This window comes from Lagopus leucura, unplaced genomic scaffold (assembly GCF_019238085.1).
Source record: "Lagopus leucura isolate 7727_CA_CO unplaced genomic scaffold, USGS_WTPT01 Super-Scaffold_100019, whole genome shotgun sequence".
Lineage (NCBI taxonomy): Eukaryota > Metazoa > Chordata > Aves > Galliformes > Phasianidae > Lagopus > Lagopus leucura.
Window position 1 is genome coordinate 9,852,001 of NW_024962273.1, and position 23,875 is coordinate 9,875,875.

Consider the following 23,875-nt stretch of genomic DNA (forward strand, 5'->3'; position numbering starts at 1 on the left):
AATGGCCAAAATATTCTTAGAGAGCTTGGCCTCGCTTACTAATGGCTTACACTTTAGATCTGCTGGCTGGATATTACCCCTTTGAGCTCTCACATGCAAAGGCTCTCTACGAGGCTTTGTGGTTCTCATCAAACTCCCAAAGCAGCCACTAAGCTATCTCCATAAAACCCAGTTCAACATTGAAATGACAACTTGACACTTTCTGATCTGCACCAACCATATGGCTGACTCTTTCATATTACAGGCAGTGTGGTATAAATGCCACGCTGCTCCGTCCCCTTCCTCATGACCTGGAAGGGGGTGGTTAGCACTTCTGGTAAGTTTTTAGGCATCCTGATCTGTCTGAAAGATAATTTGATTTGAATTAAAATAAAATTTCACGGTTTAAACGAGGATCAGATACATTTTCCCACTACTTTAGGGTTGTTTTTTTCAATATTTCAATTGCATAACTTTGGTCTTCTGTTGAAGGTAACAGTTAAGCTGCAATCGAAACCACAGGTGTGTATGTGTCACCATCAGAGCTTCAAAGGAATTTGAGTCTGACACTAGAGACAAAATGGCGATGGTGACTTGCGATGATTAAGAGGAATCACTTCAGTGAATTTCACAAAGGCTCAAACAGTGAATTAGCAAGTACAATTATCCTAATAGTCATGAGAGAACACAGAGACCAGCTGGCTTTGGTGTGGTTAGCCTTAATGTCATGTTGCAAGAGTACTTCCTTTAAATTATGAACAAGGCAAACTCCTGGGAGGGGGCCTGTCCTTTCATACTGAGACCAATCACTACAAAATTGTTCTTGAATATCTCCATGATCAAAACACATATGCAAAAATGCATAGTACAAAGTTAGCCCTGAGGTCCTGTTTGTACTTCAAAGTTGAGAGGAACAGAGAAAGCAGGGGAACGTCTCAAGCTGACCAGGCTAGAGCTGTTACCCCCATCCTTGTGCCGTGGTTACTCCTGTTCCACACACAGGATGAAGCTCAGACGTGGCAAGGCTGTCCCCACTGAGCTTTTCCCTTGTGTGTTCCCTCAGAAAAGCACCAGGTTTCCCAGCTCTACCTGGGGCACAGATAAAAGAGTTTCATCAGCTTAACATGAAATGTGCCTTCCCTGTGGATTTCGCATACACTCAGCTGCACTGCAGTGCACAGCACGCTTTTCCTGCCTGGGGTCTGCAGCCCGCAGCCAGCAGGGCTGACCCTCTGTAATAAATTGTTCCATCACCTCCTCAAGCACAGGAGATATTTCTCAGTCCCTCTGCTGTCACCTCAGCAGGAAGGTGATTGCTATAAAAGATGCAGCATTCTCTGCTCTGCAGCCTATGTGACTAATTCAAATATGGCAGCCTACCTGTTGGTATTCAAGGCGCCTTGCATCTCCTACTGCTATCCTAATTGGAAAGCCTGTGCGGTGTGTCATAGCTTGTACAAATATCATAGTCTAGAGATCAGACCGGTAGCTTTCTATATGGTATGTATTAAAAATAAATCTCCTTGCTTTCAGCTCTACATTTATGCTGGGTTTTTACCTGACCTGTTTTCTGATCTTGACCACGGTGGTGTTTGTTTCCATCATTTACTCCTGTGTAAAGGTAAGCAATGTGTTTTCTTTGTAGAGTCCTTTGCTAAGCTAACTGGATCAGTAACTTGTTTCTTCAGCTAACAGAGCATGTTTTGTTAGCCATCCTGTCCACACTGTGTGATAAGGGTTACAGAAAAGGCTTTGATAAGACAGAATGAACAGCAAACAGATGTTAGGGTTGGCATCTCTTTAGCTCAGCAAGCAGTAATCACTCTGTGGATCTGCATGTCTATTAAGTCCCCACTCTCTCTGCAGGCACTCTCATATTGATATAAGAAGATCACATTTCCCAATGTGGAACAAAACACTGATCACTCGTTTCCTCCCTGCAAACTTCCTGCAGAGCAGCCTGTGCGCCGTCCCCTGCTGCATATGCGTGTTTGGGTAGGCAGATAATCAGAAGTGAAATATCATCAAGGAAAAATGTCCTGGGGGGAAATAAAAGCCATAAACATATATAACTTTATCAGCCATTCTCAGATGAGTATACAGAGCTCATTCTTGAACTGTTTCTGATAAGCAGAGAAATTTGTTGTGTGAAATCTGAAGTCATACTAATTATTCTTGGCGTTTTGTGGTAAAATGGCAGTCAGTGTTTTGGAAGGGTGATAGGCTCTTCTTTTTCACTCATAGGTGTTTGTATTAAACTGCTGATGCTAGTTGGCTTTACATGCTCTTTTGGGGGGTCTTTCCATTCTATCAGGGTCTGAACATGGAAATCGTACAGATTCAGGCACCTCAATCCAAGCTGAGCTTTGTTACTCAGAACTTAGCAGAAAATAACTTAGGAGCATTAATTTTTCTGCAGAAGACAGGTAATGGATTATGTCAGGCAGATGATTTACCTCCCTTTTGTTATCTTCCCTGTTCCATTTTCAACAGCTGAAGGTGGGAGCTCGACAGACTTGCACCTTTCACCTCTTTTTGGTTTTTGAAAGCTAGATCTGCAGAATCAAGTTTTCCCTCTTGTTTAATAAGAGCTTATGAACTGTTCTCAATGAAAGCCTTAGATTAAATTTGAATTTAACAACTCATGGAACTTCCCTTGGGCTCATGAGATTTCTAAAGGGAGTCAAGCACAGCATCTCATTGGTCCTGCTTGTTCACCAGCAATGAGATGTGTAAGTCAGAGATAACAGTGCTAATGGGATGACTTGTGTCCCTTGAGCTGAGAACTCAGAACTCTGAAGGATTTAAGCTCACTGACTTGCCACCAGGAGGGTTTCAAAGCACATGGTTGTTTGTCACCCACTTTTACAAGCTTCTGCGTACGGATGGCAACACTCATTTCTTCTGACAAATTCAAAGGTTTTGGTTTTAATTTGGGGACTTTTTGATTTCTTCATTATTACTGATCTGAATTAATGATAAATTTAAAAGGCAAATGGCATTCTTCAATCCTTCTGACCCCTAGAGGATGTTCAGTCTTGCTTTCTTTGCCTTGACCTTCCAAGCTCCTGTAAATGAGGTCTGTTTGTTGGTGCCTGCAACCAACTGAATTCAGAATAACATCAGAATTTAATGGGATTTTATGAAATATTTCCCAAAGTGTGTTTTCAGCATTCTGCTCCAGACCCACAGTGTAATTACGTTTAACATTCAATGTGACCATTGTATTAAATGTACAAATTGCAAATCCTGAAAACATAGAGCCTTCTGGCTCCAGAGCTTTTTGATTACTCCTTTTTATTGCCTCAGCTTACATCTGATTATGAGATGACTTGTTTAGGGACAGGTATTTCCTGCTGTATGGTTGGCTTGTCAGTTTTCTGTCTGATGCTTCTGTCATCAAAGATTTTGGTGTTTAGGGTCAGAATTTTTTAATCAACATATTTAGCTAGCGCTTGGTTAAGGGGTATTACTTTATTACTGTGTTGCATGTTGCTTCATGAAGCCTTTTTACCAATACGCAGAAGTGAGGAAGGCAGTTTTACAGACCCTTTGGAGGAAATTTTAAGGCACAGAGATATCAGCATTATTTGTTTTGTTTCACACTTGGATGCGGGATAGGAAAGCATGTGTTTTACATACCAGTGGTTAATTCCACACAAAGTTGGAAAGCAGGTGTTCACCCCAGGATACCAGTGTAAGCATAACTTCTGCCTGTTTGCTATACATGATAAGTGTCTCTTTTCCTTCCTTCCCTGTTTTGGCCTCTCCGTCTCTGGCTTTGACAGTGGCCAGCAGGCTCTTTCAGGACAACTTCATCATGTTTTATTTTCTTTTGCTGTCATTATTATCTTCTACTATAAAATTCTCTATGGACTGTGAGTTGATCCTGGACCTGCCAACACAGCCTGTCTGGCTTTCCAAGTTCCTTCAGCTGCAATAAACAAGAAAGTTCCAGTTCTTCACTTTGATACTCCGTGAAGACTTGGCCACCGTGAGATTGTGTTCTCTCCCAGTAGAGTCTAAGGTCATGAGAACCATGGTCTCTTCACAAATACTCCACTGTCAGACATCTGTTTTGCTACTAACTTACCAAGTTTGTGTTTCTTCTTGAAATCCTTAACTCCTGATATCTAAACTGCTGCATGAAATTCAACTTCTTGCATGTTCCTGGGAGTGCATACTGCAGAAAGTTCAAGTTAGCCCTTACTCTCAAAAAAGAGGATTTTGAGACTGTACCTTGGATAGGTACAGTTTGCTTGCTTGATTCTCTGCCTCCTGAGACTGGGCTAGAAGCTCCTTTTTATTCTATATTTTTCTTCTCAGGCTAAGGAAGAAGTACCTCTGAAAATTGTACTTTTTTATAGACTAATAAATCTCTGTGAAATAAGTTACATAAATGGACTTGCAACATCAAGTTGCCTGGAGATACTGTCTTTCACTCCAGAATCATCTTAACGTACTTCAAAATGTCTCAAAGGCTTTTATTACAAATTGAAAACTCAGAACTTAAAGACTTCCTATTTTCTTGTCATCTCACAACACAGCAGCAATTATCTAAGTGGTTTTCCATGTCCACAGTATATCTTAAGAAGATAGAAGGAAGAAATATTACCTTCCTGTCTACGATCAGCTGTTGCTGCAGAGTAGTTTTTATTTATTGTATTTTATTTTGTCTTATTTTTGTCATGCAAATGAATGGATGTGGATCATTTTCAGTGTAGCACTAGTATTTATTGCTTTGTTCCATTAGGACTTTCACCTGGAACTCAGTGCCCTACTTTCCCCTTCTGTGTTCTGTGCCCACATTCACGGTGGGCACAGTGGTGATGGGTTGACACTTGGACTGGATGATCTCAGTGATGTCTTCCAACCTTAATAATTCTGTGATTTGGCACCTGCATGTTTTTGGAGGCTCTTGAGGGAGCTTACATCTTCCAGCAGCGCTTACGCATTTCTGTGAAGAATGAACTGGAATTGACTTTATCCCATTGGGGTTATTTTTCTTGACACAGGTATTTTAAGAGAGCTAACAAGCAGTCTCAAGCTTGTGTGGCAACCCAAGTGTGAATCCAGGCTGCCCAAGTCACAGAGTTAGGTCCTTCAGCCCAGTTTCTCAGGATACGTACACTCTTGGAGGTGCTATTTCCCATGTTCTGTCCTTCATTCAGGCATGATTTGAGGTATTAAGAGCAGCAGAGTATGCTGGACAATACAGACCAGTGGGCTAACTACCAACAGTGAGCAGATTTTCACTGTACCATAGCATCTTGATTGTTCTGCTTCTCTTAGAAGGACAGAAGGGATTTTATTTTGTTAGAGCTATCCACTTTTCCTTCTTTTCTTTTTTTTTTTCTCTTTGGGAGTTGTTATAGCCCTGACTTGTGGCTACCTTCATAGAAGGAACATTGCTAGAGCAGAGCTGACCTGCTAGAGCTGAGGCAGGTCCCCCGTTTCTACCACAGAGATCTTCCAAACCTCAAGTATTACTGGTCACTGTGACTGCCTCTGTAAAATGAGAGGTTACACATGTGCAGTGTTCCTGAAGGCTGTTCCTAAGGCAGAGGCTGCTCAGATGCGAGGCACAGCTGTGCTGCTGTGCTCTCCATTGCAATCCTAACCTCCTATGGCTTCTGGCATTTGTTACCTCCTCAGGACTTTTTCCAGCTGCACTTGTTTACTGACCTAAGGTTTTCCCTATTTTGTAAAGTAAGGAGAATCAAGATTAATACAAAAAAAACCCAAATCCAACATGTTTTCATTAAACTTCAAGTGTCTTTCATTGATGGCTTTGCTTGATATCTCAGGCTTGGTTCAAAGTCAGGCTTTTTTTTGGGATCGCTGGCAGCCGAGGCTTGAGCCAAGATTCACAGCAAAGCATTCCCAAGCATTACTTAGTGCCTGATTTGCCAAAGAATACAGAAAGAGACCACCTGAGCCCGGGGATTGTATAAGCCTTCCATGGATTTCAATCCATTTTCATCCAGTGCAAATTGGTCAGTACCCCAAACAGACAACAGCCCTCTCCTCCCTCCTGGAGGAAACTCCCACTGTGTTGGCCTCTCTTTTCCCCCTGTGAAAGTCACCAACAAATCAGTGCTTCAGTTGCTTCGTAATTACGTTGTAGGGTCGCTGTGTGGGAAGCTATGCACTGACAAATTGTTGCATCTCTAAAGATGTAAGAGGGAAGGATAAAAGGGAAAAGCAGGACTTTTAATAGAAACATTAGTCATAGTTAAATTGCAGTGCCATGTCGCTGTGCTGCTAGCTTCTTTGTGTCTCTAAAAATACCTTTTGGTGGCTTGGTTATTCATGCAGTGTGTGGGGATGGGGAGTTGGATTCTGGAAAACTTTGGCAGTCCTCAGCAGAGTCCTTGGAGCAGCAGCCAGGAAGGGACAGGCATTGCAGGGCCAGTGCTCCCCAGTCACAGGGTGATGGAGGATCTGCTGTGTCCATCTCTTGCTGGGATCCTGAGCATGCTCTGGATTGGTGGTACTGAGTCAATAAAGACAATGGGAAGAGAAAGGGTTTGTTTCAGTCTCTGGTCTTGCATTGATGTAGTGCAAGGAGGTCTGGCTGATGCTGAGGTGTGACCCCTGCAGCACAGCGCTCTTCGTTAGGTTTTAGCACAGACTGCTTCTTTCTAGGGTGCAACGCAGCACCTGGAGACCAAGAGTGCTGCAGGTGTAAGGTTAAAAGGCAATTAGAAGAAATCTTCCAGCTTTGATAACAGCAAATCTCTGGGATGGGCTGTTTAGGGAAATGCAAGGATTGCCCTTAGCAGAGGTTATTTTTAGCCCCCTGTGTTTGCTGCAGACGAGCCAAGGCCAGCTGGTTTCTGCATCCAGGGTGGAACAGAGCACAGGGCTGGCCAGGGCCTTTTAACTGCGTTGCTGAAATGGCACCACAAAGTGCTGCAGTATTGTTTCTTGATCAAAGGGATGTAACACTTTTCTTCTTCCTTTTTTTTTTAAAAAAAAAAAATAATAACAATTTCTGCTTTTTTAGAAGTTGGATCCAACGATTTAAAAGCTCCAGCTCCTTGTTATTTCAATTACAGGTGGCTTATGGTTTGCTTCTCCCAGCAGGATGAGGGCAGCCCTGTGAACAGTGCTATCACAGCTCACAAACTAAGATCAGGCAGAATGTTCCCCATTGGGAAGGAATAAGCAAATTCCACCACAAGTCCGTCACGTTCCTGCCTGCCTTTGTCCCAGAGCTGTCATCCCATCAGCCGTTCTGTGACCCCTGTGCAGCATCCACACAGACACCGCACTGAAGGATGTGGGCAGCTCAAATGCAAGTTGCAATTTGTTAAATAAGCAATGATTTCATATGTTTATTTAGTCTTTTTTTTTTTTTTTTTTCTCCCCCCACATCCAGCTTTTCCCAGCACCACTCCAGACTCTTTCTAAGAAGATTGTACAGTCCAGGACCAATAGTACCTTAGTCGGAGTCTTTGCCATTATCCTGGTTTTTCTGTCTGCCTTTGTCAACATGGTACGTGCATCAATTCCCTCAGCCCACTAAGTTCTTTATGGTGTTCTCATTGAGGCATTGCAGCAGCGTGACCCTTACAACCACTGGCTTTAATGTAATCCTCCCTAATGCTCACAGTATCTGAGGTCAGTCCCCTTTTGCTTTTCAGGCACAGAGAGGAAACGGGAGGCAGACAGCTGCATGCTGATAGCCCGCTGTGTGCCTAGCGCTCACTTCGGCCCGCGTTCTTTCCTGATTCTGTAAAAGCTTTTTGCTACAAGTCCACCCAGGCTGACACTTATCCCAGCATGAAGGGCCAGCACGAGGCCCGTGCATCATTTAACTCCCACAGCAGTGAGTGGGACTGAAGTGGTGCATGGGCTTTGCTCTGGCCATCTGCACAGTGCCAAGTCTTGCTCCGAGTGCAGTTATCGCTTACCAGGGGCAGAAAGACTTTGCTTTAAGTTGCACTGTTGGGACCGGGCTGGTTTTGCTTTGCATGCAACCACGTTTGCTGATTTCAGGCTTGGAGGGAGACTGGCTATTCTCAAGGACCCTGCAGGTGCTGGTTTCTCACTTGTACAAATGGCTTCAAGGCTGCAAGTATTTAAAAGAACCACTTTAATATTCTGTCCCCTATATACATCTACTTCAATTTTTAAGAAAGGGAGAAAACTAGAGATGGCCCTGGGACTTGGGAGTAGCTCCAAAGGCTCCTTATGGCTCTCTGCTTTCAGTTACAGCCTCAGCTGAGGCAGTGCTTACTGGTATACACAGTAAAACACAGCCTGGTGATTTAATTTTGTACATCGCTTAATTTCCTTGCTGGAGCCATTTTCAAGGGCTTCTTTAATTGTTACAAACTATTTGCTTTTTTCTTCCTTGTCTGTGCCTTTCGGTTTAATCCCATCTTTTTCTTCAGTTCATGTGCAGCACTGTGGATCTTGCCAGCTGCATGGCTGCAGAATACAACATCACTCCTGACCGGGTGGACATATGCCTTATCAGCAACCTGACTTCCAACTACAGCCTGGGCACATTGCAGGGATTCTGTGACAGTCCTTTGCCCAACTGCAACTTTCCAGAGGTACTGCTTGAAATAAATGGGCTGCATTTGTTTGATCTGAGAAGGGGGAGTAAAAGTGTGCAGTAGATCTCAATGATTCAGAGGAAAGGAGGTTGCTCCTGGGTGATCTTATAGGGCCAACACAAACTCAGGTATCTGAAGTTGTTGTCATGAGTCCACATTCATGTTTAAGTTCCCTCAGGGCTGAATAATTGGAAAGCTTTTATGATTGTTTCTAATGGCACAAAGCAAATACCTTTTACACAGAAGTAGAATACTTTCCCGGGAAAATCACCTTTTTACTTAGCTATTCAAAATCTTTCCATGAGTTTTTAGGTCACAGCTCTTAGGATTTAGGACTTTATGTCATGGTCATCTGGATTATTGGGGATCTCTCAGATTTATGCCTAATTTATAACCATACAGATATCCAAGATGCTACTGATGTCCCTGGCGTCCTACTGAACAGGTTTCCATTTAACCTAATGGAAATATTGTCACAGTCTGATTCAGTGAGGTTTTTCTAACTAGCATTACATTGGCTTTCAACCCTGCAAAGGCCCTGAGTGTGTTCCGGAAAGTCCCAGTAGCAAAATCTGGCATGATGGAGAACTGGAAACAGTCTGTGCCCATCAGAAGGTGGGGAGGAGTGATGATGGCTCAGGATAGGGATGTTTCTAAGCAATGGGGAGCAGCCATTGTGCACGCAGAGGATGCTGTCACCACTTTGAGCCTCTGCTGTTCAATGGGCTAAGGAAGGGGAGACCTGTGCTCTGCAGGGTGGATGTTGGATCTGGTGCTTCTGCTGCCTGTTGCTCCCAGTGTGCTTTCAGGATGTTGTGGGATCCTGCCCTTCAGCCACAAGGAACATCCACACATTTTCTAGAAGCTGAGGAGGCAATTAACAAGCTGTAAAGTGATTTTCTCAAATAGAATATATGAGCTCAGAACATAAGTATATTTATTCTTCAAGGCTTGCTTTTAACCTTTTTCAAAAGGATGGATTGTCTCAGACCTCTGACACAATCTGGTACACACTGTCTGCAGAGAGTGGAAGCTTAGAGCCTCACAGATTTGATACCTGGAAGGTGATGAGATGGATAACATGCCTCTCTTGGTTTTACATCTATACCAGCTTTCCCAGGAGCCGTACACTGAGCTCACAACCTGCAACCACATTTGAAAGCACTGGCACGCTGAACATTCAGCGTCAGAATGGCAGAAGTTTGTGACTGGTAAAGCAAAGCATGGCAGAGGGCTCTGCTCCCACACATCCACACATGTTGTTCCTGCAACATCTGGTAGAAAAAGTGATCAGCGTTGGTAGGAGCGTGTCCAGCCTGTATCTTGCCAGTGGGTTCAGTGTCACATTAGCAGGGTAATACCTTCCAGTTGGCCTCGAGTGGATGCGTAAGTCACGACAGTGGGAATTCTTAATTCCCTTGGTTTCGTGTAATGTGCAAATACTTGGCTTCAAGACCAGAATTTTTGTTTAAAACAGGAAGTATTCCAGCATAATTGGTTGATGCTTTCTGCTAATTTAACAGCTATGTCCAGGGTGAGCCTGCACCACAGCTTTTGGGTCTACAGCTGTGAGCCTTGTGCCTCTGGAGTGTAAAACAAATAGTGTTCAAACCAGAACAATGTATTTGTCCTCAGTTCAGATTTAACATTTAAATCCCCTGTAATGTTGGAGGATCCCACAAGCAGAACCCAGTTTACATGTTCATTCAACTCAACCACATGACTCCCAATCCCTTTCTTATCCCTCTGTTCAGTTTCCTTTGTTTTCAAATTTGATTTATCCTGCTGACATTCATTTTTCTTCTGTTTTTTTTTTTCCCCTTTTTGTCTTTATACAGTACTTTACCTACAGTGTCTTATTGAGTCTCCTGGCCTGCTCTGTGTTCCTTCAGATCAGCTGTATTGGAAAACTGATCCTTATGTTAATCATTGAATTTATATATGTTCTCATTGTGGAAGTGCCAGGGGTGAACCTTTTTGACAATGCAGATCTCCTGGTTACAGCTAACACCTAGTAAGTGCCTTTCACTTCTGAAATCTTCACCTAATTTCTTTCAGCCAGTGATTCCAGCGATGGGAGTGCCAAGGCCATGGTGCAAGCAAGGCAAGGGCATGGCAGCAGGGCAGGCACGGCTGTAAATTAAAGCCACTTCAACTCTTCAGAGTTGGGGATCACAGTTCCCTTTAAGAACTTTTAAATCTGGGATTTGACTAATGAACTGCCTATTAATAACAAAATATAACTGCAATCAGAGTGGATCTGTGTTATTTTTCTTCCTGAAATGGGGAGCAGTTAGTCATTCTCACTTCTTCTGATAATACAGTCTCAATATAGAAATGTCTTTTCTCAAAAAGAAAAACATCTCCAGCAAATTTGAGGTGGCTCAGGGATGTGATAACGAACCACTGCAATATTTAGACATCTGGTGTGTCACAGCCAGGTTGGGGTTGTGTATGGGAACTGTTGATCATAGCCTGAACCTCTGATTGACCACCTAAGGCAAGCAGTGAGTCAGCTGTGGGAGCACAGGTGAAGGCAGTTCACCTGTGCTACTGGAAGGGGTGAGCTGGCTCCACCTCTCCTAGATCCCATTTAAGTGCTGACTGCCACTGAGGAAGCATCTCTTTCTGGAGATGGCTCCTTGTGGAGTTTACTGCGAGCCTGCGACACTGGTGAGCATTCCCTTATTTTGGCTATCTTACCGTCATGACAACCTTACTAAGCCTAACCTTTGTGCACCTCTTGATTGTACAGCTGGTATCATGTGGTAGTTGACATTTGGCTAGGGATCTCCTTACAGCTGCTATTGGCCACGTTTGCATCACCTTGGTCTCACCATGACATCCTCAGCTGTGGGACCTGGACTGGTTGGGAGTAGCCAGGTGCCTTTTTTTGCTAAAAAGGTAGTTTGTCTTCACCAGGTCACATATTAATCGTGGTTCCAACCTCCATCCAATGACAGGAGAGGGTTGCCCCTCTCCTGAAGGGCATGTCAGGGAGGTAATTGAGGCACATTCATAAACTCGTCCTCCTCAACAGCTTTGGAGTTGGATTGTTTTGTTAACTACTTGTTTTGATGACTTCCCCTTGTGGGCAACAGTTGTGCTTGAGTGTGGGTAGAACATGAAGTCATGACTTAAATGACAGCGAAGGATATTTGCATAGGCATGAGAAGCTCTCTAATGGTAAAGATCTGGTAAGAAGAGAGAGAATTGAAGAGGAAAAATTTCCAACACTGATGGTTTGAAGGACAGTTTAGGTAAATTAGCAGTCAAGGATTATAGCTAAGGTTGTTTCAGTCTTGAGACAGGAGGGTGATTGAGAATACGTCTGTGGTCCTATGTTGTTTTGTATGCTTTAAAAGCAGCTTGTGTAATTGCTCAAATTTCTCGATACTCATTCAACCCCACAAGCTGGATGTGCCTGGTTACTTCTGTCCTCTGCATAAATATCCTATGACTTTTACCATTTCTGCGTAGCCCTTAACAATTGATGGAGGTGTGACTTTTACATCCATTGGCAGTGATCACTTAAATTATTTTGTTAATTCGTACAAATAAAATCATGTAGGAAACCCCTTGGAGCTTTCTGTGAGGGTATGGGAGAATGAGGTTTTCCCTCACTTCTTTTTACAGATGATGTGTAGTCCAACTGTGGAAGCTCTTTCACATTTTCTAACAGAATTCAAGAAACAAAAGGTTTTATACCCCAAATATCATTTAATTCTTGTAAGTCAAGCACTAAGTGAAATTAGAGCACTTAGAAGTATAATTTACGTCATTCCACAATCAAGATGTCAGTAATAAAGTGGAAAAGGTTAGCAGGTTTTCCCAGAAATAACTTTGTGTGGTGCTGTATTCTCTCTCATTAAATTGCATTTGTTTTGTCCTGAGAGCCCTAAGGACAGCTGCTTACTGCCCCAAAGCCTGGCAGCCCCTTTGTGCGTTTGGGGAGCTCAGAGTGTGACGCGTGGCTCAGAGATGGACCTTCTTGTCCAGCTGATAGTTTAAAAACAAAAAAAAAGGCAATAATGACCTAATGCTACTTTAATTGGTTGCCTGTTGTAGCTCCATAATTACTGTCTGTTCTGCAGCCATTATTGGGCTCTGACTAATTAGAAGTGATGCAGATGTCGCTTCGCACTTCTGTGTACAAACCAACCAGCATGCAAGCAACTGAAGAGCTGACTGCAGTATGTTGGGATTTGCTCATCCTGACTGTAGTACCACACCAGCATGGTGACACGGGAAGTACAACGGGATTCAGAGCTACTGTTTACTGCCTTACCTTTATGCTACTCAGGAGATTATAATAACGTGTTGGATTTCAAGATATGATGGGCCAGCGTGAGCTCGTTTGCTGCATTCCATAGTCTGTGTTACTGCTGATTTTAGAGCAAGCATAACACCCACAGTGAGCTGCAGGCTCAGCACAGAGGGTCAGATCTTCCACAGCCTGGTTGTAAGACTGAGAGATAATGAGAACAGGCAGTCATCCCTGACCAGGCAGTGATTTAGGGGAGCTGAAGAGCCATGCTGCGTGCACCAGACATCTCTAGCTCCAACTGGATCCATCCTGCAATGTAGGAGCTGGCCCCGGAGCTGTGTCCCCAGCCACACACAACCTGGGCTTCATTGTGTGGTCAGCGCTGGAGCTGGCCAAGGGAAAACATCTGTGCAAGGCAGCACGGGTTGCAGAATCCATGTCAGAAGGAACTGCATGCTCAGAGCTGCAGGAGATATCTTTAACAAACAAGATTAGAGGGTAGCTATGCTTTTGTTTTTTTTTAATTTTATGCCCAGTTAGGTTCCCTCAGTGTTTTCAGTTCTGTTCATTTCTAGCTCTGTGTAGCATGAGCAAGCTGCAGACTGACAGACCTGGCCAAATGTGAGATTCTCAGCTAGAGCTGTATCCCATTAGCAGCCTGCAAATCTCTAAGTGCATCAACGTCACTATAGTCAGGACAAGCAAATCCAGTGCTTGCTGCTTTCCAAATAAACAGTATTTTAGAAGATACATATATTGGTTCTCAGCCACCTAATACTCCACCCACACTTGAGAAAAAACCAGCAGCACTAAAGCCATCGATCAGTCAGGAACTCAGCCAGCTGCTACCTACTAGAAAGCTCTTCTCCATCCTTTCACTGTAAGAAAAGCTCGCCTTCCATCTTCAGCATCTCTGCTTCATAAGAGCCCTTTGCATGCCAAGTGCAGTGAGCAGAAACAGCAACCTGCATCAGGCTTTTCTCGGTGCTCCCGTGTGCAGTACGTGTAGCTGAGCACAGCACAGGAGATGAGCACCTTGCAGAAGTGAGTAGTGATGGGGTAAAGGGGCTAGGCTTGTCTCCGTGTTAGAACGCATGGGGAAGAAGGTAACTATCTCTCATGAGCCGTTCACCCAAGGCTCCTTTAAATCAGTTTTTAATGCCTGACCTAATGAAGCAGTGACAGATGCACAAGCGTTTGCTAAATATCCCACACCGACATTACAATCCCAAATGATTCTCTGACTCTGAAGGCTCCTTAGGTGTTTTAACCATGTTAACCACGTGGCACAATCACAGACAAGGTCCTTTTTTCTCCCCTCATCTTTCTGTTGCTGACTGCTTTAAAAGGGCTACAGCCCCGCTCAGCGTCAGCAGTGCCACACTGCAGAGGTTCTGTTGCATTATGTGCAGAGGGGCGGGTGCTGGAGGCAGCAAAGCACTCCACTAACCATGTCTGTGTGTTTTTGTTTTTTTTTTCCAGCATGTCAACAAATTCAACGTTACCATGGTGAGTCTCTTTGGCATTACGTATTTGTATGGGTTTTATTAGTAGGTATTCTCTGTTCCCGAGGCGCAGTATCAGCACATTGACTTCTCAGCAGTGCCTGGTACTTGTATGTACACTGCTGTGTTCTGGGGCAACGCCGTAAAAATGCCCTAAATGTAGTGAGTAGTGCCCTTTTATCTCAACTGATGCTCCCTGAGCACCCTTCTCCCTGTGAGAACTTGCTTTATAGAGCACCGCACAGATCATACTTGGAGTTACAAACTAAAGCTTTTATCAAAATATTTTCATGCTAACATTGGTATTCAAACCATTTTTATTTGCTGGCTTGCCGGAAGGGTTGGGAATGTATGCTAATGTTCTTCTCAGCTATTGGAATTTCTATAAAACAATGACATTTAAAGCTGCTAATTAGGAAAGCAGTAAGCATAGAACAGCTCCAGGCTTTGGAAGCCGGGGAAGGCAGTGGCAAGACACTAAATGCAGTCTGAAGAGGTGTCAGTATTTTGGTTTTGCCAAGTGTACAAGTGGCTGAGCATGTATGGCTGCTCTCTTGAAAATGATTTTTAGGTCGATGTTAACGTTTGTTAAGAAGTTGGGTTGCATTTCTAATTTCAAGGTCCTGCTTTAGGAACCAGCACCTGTAGTCCAAAGTCCTGAGGTTTTTTTTCAGGTGTTGCTTTCCTTTGACCAATGTGGGCTTCAAGGGGAAGGAAAAATGCCATTTCTTCAGAGCTTGGTTAGTCCTGAAGTGAGAACTGGGATGTGTGGCTGAGCTGTGTCCCTTCACACTGAGAATAACCTGGCAATCCTGCTCCTTGTTGGCCACAGCTCTCCAACAATGACACGAGTTGCACTGAAGATCGTCACCCCTGTCATCATTACAGTCTTTGTCCTGGCACTGTACTTGCACGCCCAGCAAGTGGAATCCACTGCAAGGCTTGACTTCCTCTGGAAACTCCAGGTTAGTGGACATCGCTGTGCTGAGGAATACTGGAGTCTTTGGGGTTAGTGTGAAACTGCTGAGTTATTCATAAGTTTCGGAGTGTTATAAAATGCCTTTGAATGTAAGCTGAATCTGACGTATAACTGGGCATACTAGTAACATTCATTTCTTCTTTTGTACTTTGCCTTCTGAGTGCTTCTCATCCTGGTCGTTTAATACTCTGTTTCCTTGTAAATGCACTTGGGGTGGTCCCTGTGATCTATAGAATGTGTGATCATAGAATATCATAGATCTGAAGATCTAGAACAAACTCAAGCACCTGAGCATGTCACTGTTGCAGAAAGCTGTAATAAAATGTCTGTAAAGATAAGCAGCTCTTACTCACTGCTGATTTGTTTCCCATAGTTCAGCGTCAGTTTGTGTTCAGGGATGTGAAAGATTCACAGCTGGATTTTCATTCACTCTTAAGCAGTGGAAGTGGCTCAGTATCCAGGCTCCATTAGCCACTAGGCAGCAATGCTGGGTAACCAACATCCTACAGACAGTGCCTTGCTTTGCTCCCATCCCTGGGTTTGTTGTTAGTATTTTTACTGTGTGTGCCCATGAGTGACATTAGGGCGTCCTGTGTGATTCTCAAGCAAGCAGAACGCCTCTCAGCTCAGCCCATGGCTCACAGCTGGAGAACACAGGTCTCCTATAGATTATTTTTACCTTATGGATAGTACAACATCATTCTAATAACAAACTTCACTGATCTTAGTAGGAATCACTGTGGAAGAAGCAATTAATTAAAGCTCCTTAGGAAGCAGATCAACAAACATTGTTATCCTCATTTATAAATGGTAAAATAACAGAAGAGATGAGCCGACTTGGCTGTCCCAAGTCTGAGCATACTGTTTCTCCAGGCAGAGCCAAATGTTTTCCTTGTTCTGTCTGGACATATCTTCTAAAACATCCTTCTTTGCTTAACCCCATTTCCAGTTTCAAACATCTTGTTTTAGAAACCAGAAAAGATGCAAAGTGCTCTGCAGCTCCTGCTTGTCCCTTTGCCAGCATGTGGCAGAGGGATGTTGGAGCACTAATCCCTTCTATGGCTGATAAGGATGGCTGTGCTGCGTTAGTCCATCATGGAGTGCAAAAGTGCCAGATTTGCTCTCTTTTTGACTCCAGCTCTCCAGCAGTAGCAAAAGTCATTTGGGGGAGGGGGAGGGGAGAAAGAAATTAAAAGAAAACCTGTTTTAAAGGGCTTTGCAGTGTTAGAATTTTGACCGCTGCCTCTGTTGAGCACAGGATGGCTCTGGGGCACCCATAAGCTGAACTGCACAGTGTCCCTTCAGCTTGTTGTGCATTCTGCAGTTATTGCCTGACCCTGCTTTTGTCCATTGGTCTTTTCCTAGAAATATTCAAAACAGCAAAAAGTAAAACAAGGGGTAAAATATTGCTGCTTATATTGGGGTAAAGGAAGAGAGAGAAGCAAGCATCTCTACGTTTCTACCTACAAACTTTAAACAATGACCTGAGGCAATGCTAGTACTGAAGACATCCTGCTGGAAGTTCTGGTTCCAGCCTCAAGTCCACATCTGTTAGAACAAAAACAAAGCAGCCCATTCTCCTCATGGTCCCCTTTGCCCAGATGTTCCCCTTCTACCACTGGAGCCAAGGGCTTTACAGGCTGGTGAAAAATCCTCTTCAGCCTGTCAGTCCAACCTGTTTCATGGGCTCCATTGTAAGTGTATGTTATGACCATCATAGTATCCCATAAACCTTGTGGAAAAGGAGGGACCACGTACTCAGCCAGGCAGAAAGGCCCTTTGGCCTTTATATATACAAGGGCACACAGACACACAGTCTTCCACTGCAAAATGTGAGCCTGCACTGCTCGTCTCTGCCCTCCTTTGCCATTCCCCCCTTTCTTCTATTTCTGTCCTCCCTGCAAGCTCGTGCTCAGCATTTTTCTTTCCTTCAGAGCAGTTACCCAAAGATATAAGCGTGTCACTCTCACCTCCTAAACTAGGCCACTGAAGAGAAAGAAGAAATGGAGGAGCTGCAGGCCTATAACAGACGCCTCCTCCACAACATTTTGCCGAAGGATGTGGCAGCCCATTTCTTGGCTCAGGAGCGGCGGAATGATGAACTGTACTACCAGTCCTGCGAGTGTGTGGCTGTCATGTTCGCCTCCATAAGCAACTTCTCTGAGTTTTACGTGGAACTGGAGGCCAACAATGAGGGGGTGGAGTGCCTGAGGCTGCTCAATGAGATCATTGCCGATTTTGATGAAGTAAGTCACAGAAAATCCGTGTTGCTAAAGAAAACTGAGCGATGAGTTCATTTATTTGGGCTTTGCTGAGCTTATGAAGCAAGGTGGCTTACTGAATCTTCGTGTCATGTTTCATTTCTCCTCACTCCAGAAATCTTTAATTCTTTTTCTTTCAGATGAAAGTCCCTTTCCTTCCCTTGTCCATCCTCAGAATGATTAATCCCCTTTCCTTCTGTAATTTGAGTAATGGAGACTCTGTCCAGCACTTTGTAGTGCTTGTATCAAGGCAGGGTACTTGGCAAGGATGTGCCAGCATGTATGCATTTGACAAGTTTATTCAGTTCCCTTGCAATTCTCTTGTGTAACAGATAATAAGTGAAGACCAATTTCGGCAGCTGGAGAAGATCAAAACCATTGGCAGTACGTATATGGCTGCGTCAGGCCTCAACGACTCCACTTACGACAAGGAAGGGAAGACGCATATCAAAGCTCTGGCTGATTTTGCCATGAGGTTAATGGACCAAATGAAATACATTAATGAACATTCATTCAACAACTTCCAGATGAAGATAGGTAATGTCACTGTTTATGGGATTAAGTATTGGTAGCTGTCATTCTGAGCCGGGGATCTTACAGAGAGGAAACTACATAGACATTACCTTAGCTGTGCAGGGACGTTGATTGTTCTGTACCCAGTGACAGGAAAATAATAGTCTGCCTGCCTCAGCCTCTGTGAAATGTCAGAGCAGTTCAGTTAAGGCTGAGATGTTATTACCAAAGCTCCCTGGAGAACCAGGAGCGATTGAGCAACAGTCCTCTGTGCACAGAATCTGTTATCACAGCATGGTCACACGGGGCGGTTCTGCTTGGGCTCACTGCACCTGTGATGTGCTCTCCTGCCTGCACTCCCAGTGGTGCCATTCAACAGCTGGTATTGGACAGTGGAATAAAAGAGACAGGAGAGGAGATTAAAGAGTGAGGATGTCCAGTGTTGAGTTTACTCAGGAAGCTTTCAGGCTGCCACAGTGCCCATCTTGCAACTGCCCAGCATCACAGTAGCTGTGTACAGATGTCCAATGCTTGGCAGCGGCAGCTGGATGGCAAATAACCCTTATCCCATTGTCTGGCATTGGAAAATAGATTTGGATTGAGCAGCTGATCAAAGCAGCCAACTTTAATTTACGATGTCTTTTCCTGACTGAAAAACAACCTGCCTCAAGCTTCGTATGTGATGCATTTCTCCCCTACTTCTAGGCCTTAATATTGGTCCTGTTGTAGCTGGGGTGATAGGGGCACGTAAGCCTCAGTATGACATATGGGGAAACACGGTGAATGTAGCCAGCCGAATGGACAGCACAGGGGTGCCCGACAGGATTCAGGTAAGGCACTCACTGGAGAACTCATTTATACTGCCTGTGTCACTTATGGTTTTTTGAAACTTAATCAGAATTGGAATTTGTGTTTTATTCATTTATGTCATATACTTACTTACACAGCACTGAGAGAAAAGCAAACCAGGGGATGCCAATGGTAGCATCACGTTATGCCTTTAATTTTGACCAATGGAACAGCCTTGGGTCAAACACTTGCAAAATGGAAGTGTTGAGCTGAGTTTCCTTCCAGCTGTGATGCCTGCCACCCACCCTGTGGGACTGCACACAAGTGTGGGCTGTTTGATTTTGCGAGGATTTGAGTCACAAATGTGTTTCTGTCTGTCACTTCTCTGTTTGCTGTGCCTTCCCTGTTGTGAGGCTAGCCAGGAGCCAGGCATTACTGGAATGGGAGTAACAACCTGGAGAGTGAGGGCGATTAAACTGGTTAATGGAAAGCTGCAATCCAGGCATCTCCTTGGTGCTCAGGCAGTGACATTCCCAGGGATTCATTTCACTGTCCTGCTTTTGCTGAGCCAATGCCTGCACCTGCAGATTGTCGTTCCCTAGGAAAGTACTGAAGAGATGTGAAAAACAATTACAGTAACTGATGTGAAAGCCGAGAGGGAAAGTTCATGTTGTCTCTTTCCAACTCAGCTGTCAGGTAACCAGATCAATCTGGATCAGTATTTATCCAACACCATTTAAACTGTCCCTCAAGACAGTCCCCAAACAATTTTTCTTCAAGCAAAACAATACAGCAACATTACAGCAATAGGAAGGCAGGCATGGCAATATTAGAAGCTACCTGAAGAAGGATGAGAAAATACGAAGTAAGAAAGGGTTTGCCACTGAGCAGATAGGAATTAATTAACAGGAATTTACTGCTGTTTTTGTGGTGCTTGTTTGTCAAAGTTCATGTTCATGTGAGGAGTTAATGTTTATGTGACGTTCACACTATGGGTCTGTCGGTGGGGCTAAAAACCTCAAGTGCTGTGAGTTAGATCTCAAAATCTTGAGGTCTGGTTGGTTGAAGTGCCTGATAGGATTTTGCAAACTACGCTTTGAGCCCCAGTTGGTAACTGAGAGCAGCGAAATACCTAAAAGTTATGTCTTGGAAAGTGTAGTTCTCTCCAACTCGTGTACTTGTATGGCTTCTGTAGCTGCTTGGTTTCTAAAGGCTGTGTTTGTTCTGCAGCTTTTGATATCCAATCTCTCAGTGACTGATACGAGAGTCAACTTAGAAACAGAACGATCCTCCTTTAATGTTACCTGTTGTTCACCTCCAAAGCAAATGAACAGACTGTGTGGAAAGCATGACAGGCACTTGCTAATTCTCATTTATTCTGCAGGTTACCACAGACATGTACCAGGTTTTAGCAGCCAACAACTATCAGCTGGAATACCGAGGGGTCATTAAGGTCAAAGGCAAAGGAGAAATGACCACCTACTTCCTAAATGAAGGGCCTCCAATTAGTTAGCACCAACTGCAGCATCGCTCAAAGGTGGGATCTGCATTACAGAAGATTGTGACTCAGAGAAGAATCACTTAAAAATGCAAAGCAGTTGAAATTTCACACAGTGACTCTAGGGCTGGTATCAGCAAACTCTTTGGCCACCTGTCCCCAAAGGCAATGGAGAGAAACCACCTGGGATTTGCTCCTGGCTGAGTGCTAAACCGACCAAAGATGTGTACTACAGCATTCACAGATAAGACGTGAATTTGGAGTTCTTACCAAGGCTGCTACTGCAGGATGATCTAAGAAGCTATTTAAGTATTTATTGACGCAACACAACATTTACTTGGTTGAAGGAATGTATGATTCACTATAAAGCATTATTTTGGAATGGATTTGCACTCCCATAACGTTTCCATCCCATACTGCCAGCTATTTGAAGTGTACCACTGTGCTTTTATTAGCTGTTTTGAATGGGCTTTCAAAATTGACACCCACTGTTGCAGCACACAAAAAGGCCTTTTAGAATGGCATCGTTAATGTTTTAGTGTGAGAAGACGTTTTAGCCCTGGCCTTCTTTTCTCCCTTCTTTTACATGGCTCAATGACTGCTCTTCTGAGCAGGGCTGGCACATCTACTGACGGGGAAGATCGAGATCAAGAAAGAAGGTTGGACAAACATATTTATTACAAAGTCTTCTGTGCTCATCCTCGGTATATATCAGTTTACATGGGAAAGACTAGATGTAAACAAGAGATACTTTGTGGGAGAGAACTCCCCTGAAATTTGTTGTGGGTTTGTTTTTTTTTTGTTTTGGTTTGTTTTTTTTTTTTGTATTTTTTATTTTGTAATATGAAAACATGGAGATCTAACAAATACCAAATTCTATATTTTGTAAATTATATATAAATTAGAAGGCAGGCTGTCCACACCAAGGTGTGTTGGGAGGTGTATATAACCTGTTAGACTTGTGTAATTTTTTGTGCATAATACTCTGAACACAGACTTGGCAGTTTTCAGATTATCACTATACAATCAAACAACAGGTGAGGTTCCGGGCTGAATCAGATGCATTTTAAAAGGAAAATCCAGAAAAATCTACAATCCTGAAGAAGAGGAAAAAAAAAAAACCCAAACCCAACAAGGTACAGTAGTTCAATGCAGCATTCACACAGAAGGTGGCATTCTAACAAATGGAAATAGGACTTATTTTATGAGCTTTAGCTAATGAGACAGTATCTGTCGAGCATGTTAAAAAGCTCTAAGCAGACCTTCTAATTAACTGTAACAGGAACTCTTATGAGGAAAAAAAAAATTGAACTTTTATTTGGAAAAAAGCAATTTTCAGAGATGGATTAATAGGATCTGATGATATGAGAATCGTCTGATATTGAAACTGCCATTTAACATTACAAAGAACTATGTACTGCAGCATAGAGTTGACTTTCCTGTAGTAAGCACTTATTTAAACTGTCACATTTTCCATTTTCAGGAGTTAATTAGCTGATCTTCAAAAAGAGGCTTTGATGGCAAATGTGTGTATGAGATGAGTGACCTTAAAATACAGTGCCATTGATATTGTGTCCGACATCTTTATCACTAGCGGGGGTTTATGAATAGTTCACTGTTACCATTTATGTACCTTTTCTAGCTACGAAAGAAAAATCCCTTGATATTTTATTAAAGAAAAGAAAAGATTTTAAAAAGTTATATTTTTTATATTCTATGAGGGGTGAGTTTTGATATTGAATTTGGCTAGCGCTAAAAGTGGCTCCAATCTTTTGACATTTAATAAAGTTATTTTCCACTCTTCTCAGGGCAGAATTATTGTAGTACTAACACCTTAATGGTTGCACTGTGGTGGTAATTTATTTTTTTTCCTACTTGACAACAAGAATAAGTAAAAATCCATGGGTCGGTCTTGATTAAGTTGCCATATTGCTAAGCATAACCCTAGCATTAAAGCCATTTAAGTGCGAGCTTAAATGGCATTGCCCCTTTCCTTCCCCTTGGAAACATTTCTGAAAAGTATAGTATAGACTTCTGTAAAACTGCCAAGTCTGCCCTTGTACTATACTTTTGCTCCTTGCCATCCCTCCTGGTTTGCAGAATACTTACGTTGCATCACGCCATTATGCATTTCTTTCCCCTCCGCCTCCCACCCCCTCGATCCCCTCACTCAGCTCCATTACCTCCATGCCATACACTCACTTTTAGGTTTGCTTTCTGCTTTATGAACGTCTGCAGTCTTCTTAACTTTCGATTCATCTTAGGAGGTTGTGTTGTCAATGAAATTTCAAGTCCCCAGTATCTCTAGCTGTGATTGTTGACAGTGTGTCATGATCATTTCAAGGGGTATTCACACACTCTTTATTCTGGATCTTGCAAAAATGGATACAGTTATGATTTCCCATGGAAATTGAAATCTATTTAAGTAATTTAACTATATTAAACACTGTTTCACTGGTAAAGTGTGTCTGTTTTATTTTAGATGCAGCTGGCTAGTGAAGAGATTGGATGGCATAGAGCAGCAGTCAGTTCTCAACTACAGAGGGATGATGGGGCCACACCAGTACTGTACAGTACCCACTTAGAGATCTCCCAGTCCCTGCCTCCACCGGGGGCGTCCCAACTCCCCTCTAGTGCAGGAATGCTGTACACATTTACCTTGAGCCGTTAAGTCCTGGGACAGCTGACACATCCTGACAACTGACACATCCTCACAGCAGCACTATGAATAGCTGATTTAAAAAAAAAGTGTATTTGAAGTAGATCATAGTTTCCAAAGCATTCCATAGATACCTGTCTATTTGTCCTCACAAAGACACCTTAAAGAAGGCAGCTGCTTGGGCAACGCAGCCCCTGTCAGTTTTCTCGGTAAAAGTTGCTGCTGGATTGCTCCATTGAGTGCCACACTTATCTACACCAATCCCCAGAAGTCTGAGGTGGAACTGGCAAACAAAAGGCTCCATCTTCTCACTGATTTTTTCCAGTTCAGGGTCCTTTTATACAGGGAGGTAAAAATGGAATGAATGACTTCAAATCTGTTCCTTGTTAGGTGAGATTTCATATGTGTACTGAGACTAAACCTCCATTAAGAAGGAGGAATAAATGTCTTAAAAGACAGGCTTAAAAACCAGCCCTCAGGAAGGTGCTGGGGAGTTGCTTCATGCTTTGTGTCATAAAGCAGCATCTCAGGACATTACCTGACATAAGCCACTTTTGGGGCTAGCTGGACAAGGGTATTCCTAAAGGGAGGGAAAACAGTCTCGTGCCCTCTCGTTTAAGTTGAGGATTGTTGCCCACACCCTCTGTTTCCCCTCAGTGTTTTATTTTCCATCCAAAAACCATTCTGATGAATGCTGGATGCATTGTGTCTGCCTGTGCAGAATGAAATGGTACCTGTAGGAGGTACTGCATTTGTTACAGATGTCCTGCACTGCCAGCACCCCATCTTCCTACATTACATTACTTGGGAATAAGCTGCAGCTAAAAACACTGCCTAGAGGGAAATATCTGCTGT

General features: G+C 43.3%; 1 protein-coding gene across 2 annotated transcripts in view; it reads left to right on the forward strand.

Annotated features, from left to right (window-relative positions):
* Positions 1-22,823, forward strand: part of ADCY5 (adenylate cyclase 5) — a 198,266-nt gene extending 175,443 nt beyond the window's left edge. For both annotated transcript variants that reach the window (XM_042877718.1, XM_042877719.1), the window contains exons 12-21: positions 1,513-1,600; positions 7,364-7,480; positions 8,382-8,546; positions 10,388-10,563; positions 14,299-14,325; positions 15,154-15,286; positions 17,283-17,546; positions 17,894-18,098; positions 18,780-18,904; positions 20,248-22,823. In XM_042877718.1, coding sequence (XP_042733652.1) covers positions 1,513-1,600; positions 7,364-7,480; positions 8,382-8,546; positions 10,388-10,563; positions 14,299-14,325; positions 15,154-15,286; positions 17,283-17,546; positions 17,894-18,098; positions 18,780-18,904; positions 20,248-20,376 — 1,429 coding nt within the window. In that variant the 3' untranslated portion in view covers positions 20,377-22,823. The remainder of the gene's footprint in view (positions 1-1,512; positions 1,601-7,363; positions 7,481-8,381; positions 8,547-10,387; positions 10,564-14,298; positions 14,326-15,153; positions 15,287-17,282; positions 17,547-17,893; positions 18,099-18,779; positions 18,905-20,247) is intronic.
* Positions 22,824-23,875: the final 1,052 nt, after the last annotated feature.